The sequence below is a fragment of the Hylaeus volcanicus genome, chromosome 7 (assembly GCF_026283585.1).
Source record: "Hylaeus volcanicus isolate JK05 chromosome 7, UHH_iyHylVolc1.0_haploid, whole genome shotgun sequence".
Taxonomy (NCBI): domain Eukaryota; kingdom Metazoa; phylum Arthropoda; class Insecta; order Hymenoptera; family Colletidae; genus Hylaeus; species Hylaeus volcanicus.
In genome coordinates, this window is record NC_071982.1 from 6,843,441 (window position 1) to 6,844,594 (window position 1,154).

The window sequence follows — 1,154 nt, forward strand, 5'->3', positions numbered from 1 at the left end:
CAGTCGCGTAAATTTTCTTTTTTAAAATGACAAATTTAATACCACTTTGTGTTATCTTGAAAGCCCGAACCAACTCTGTTCATTCGAAACATGACAGTTTTCAAAAGTGGGTGTAACAATATAAAAGTAGTACGTAATGTACATAGTCAGCCACCAGCGAGAATCTGTTTTACCGACAGGGTATGGCTACAAGGCAATACGGCGTCAAAGTGTCACTCAAATACGGTAAAAATGCCCACTTTTAAATTTTTTAACTGCTCGTAACTCCTGAACCAGTGGACCGAACCTCGCCTTACAGGATTACGTAGAAGAAAAAAGAAATTAAAAATTTTAGGTCCGGCAAAGTAAAGTGCAGCCCCTACATTTACTACACGTCTAGTATTAAATCTTGGCGCGCAAGGCGAAACCATTTAAATTTGCCTGGCAGCGAATGGGTTAAAAAAGGATCGATTCACGCGCGTCTTCACTTCTCATTCTGTTTTCAGATCATAATCGAAGGCGTGCGGGGGAGTAGCTACGTAAGCGATATCGCGATCGACGACGTGGCCATCCTGCAAGGCGACAAGTGTCAAAACACCAACAAGACCGAGCGCGAGGGTGTGACCGAGAGCGATGACGGTAATTAATTAAGAATAGAATTGATTAAATAGGTACTCGATAGTGTCGATTAAATGAATAAAACGAATGAAATTTCACGCAATGGTTTCCAGATCAAATCGAGCTGGTGAACGCGCAGTTGACTTGTCGTGGACAATGCAAGAATACGTACTCGTACAATTTAACATCCCTGCCCGACGAATGTCTCTGCACCCTCGACTGCGCCGAGCACTCAAACTGCTGCCCCGATTACGCGGAGTACTGTGTACTCGGTAAGTTCATTTCCATTGCTTATTAAACGTAAATATAAACTACTGGACAAAATAAGCGGCACACTTTGTTAAATGTTCATAATTATGAGAGTTTTCAATCGATTTCTGTTAAGAAAGATGGAAATAATTATATTGTGATGTATGGATACAGTGCAATAACTCAAGCGAACGATACGCATTTAAATAAACTAAGCTCAAGCTCAACTCCGATCTAAAAGTATAGTTGCCATCTATCAGGGCATTTCCCTGCGCCTAGTAGTAGGCAACCCGTCATGCGAGCCTGTA

General features: G+C 41.7%; 1 protein-coding gene across 2 annotated transcripts in view; it reads left to right on the forward strand.

Moving 5' to 3' along the window:
* The window catches only part of LOC128879212 (uncharacterized), an 8,009-nt gene that overhangs the window by 3,088 nt on the left and 3,767 nt on the right, over positions 1-1,154 (forward strand). For both annotated transcript variants that reach the window (XM_054128147.1, XM_054128148.1), the window contains exons 8-9: positions 486-618; positions 711-869. In XM_054128147.1, the coding sequence (XP_053984122.1) occupies positions 486-618; positions 711-869 (292 nt within the window). The remainder of the gene's footprint in view (positions 1-485; positions 619-710; positions 870-1,154) is intronic.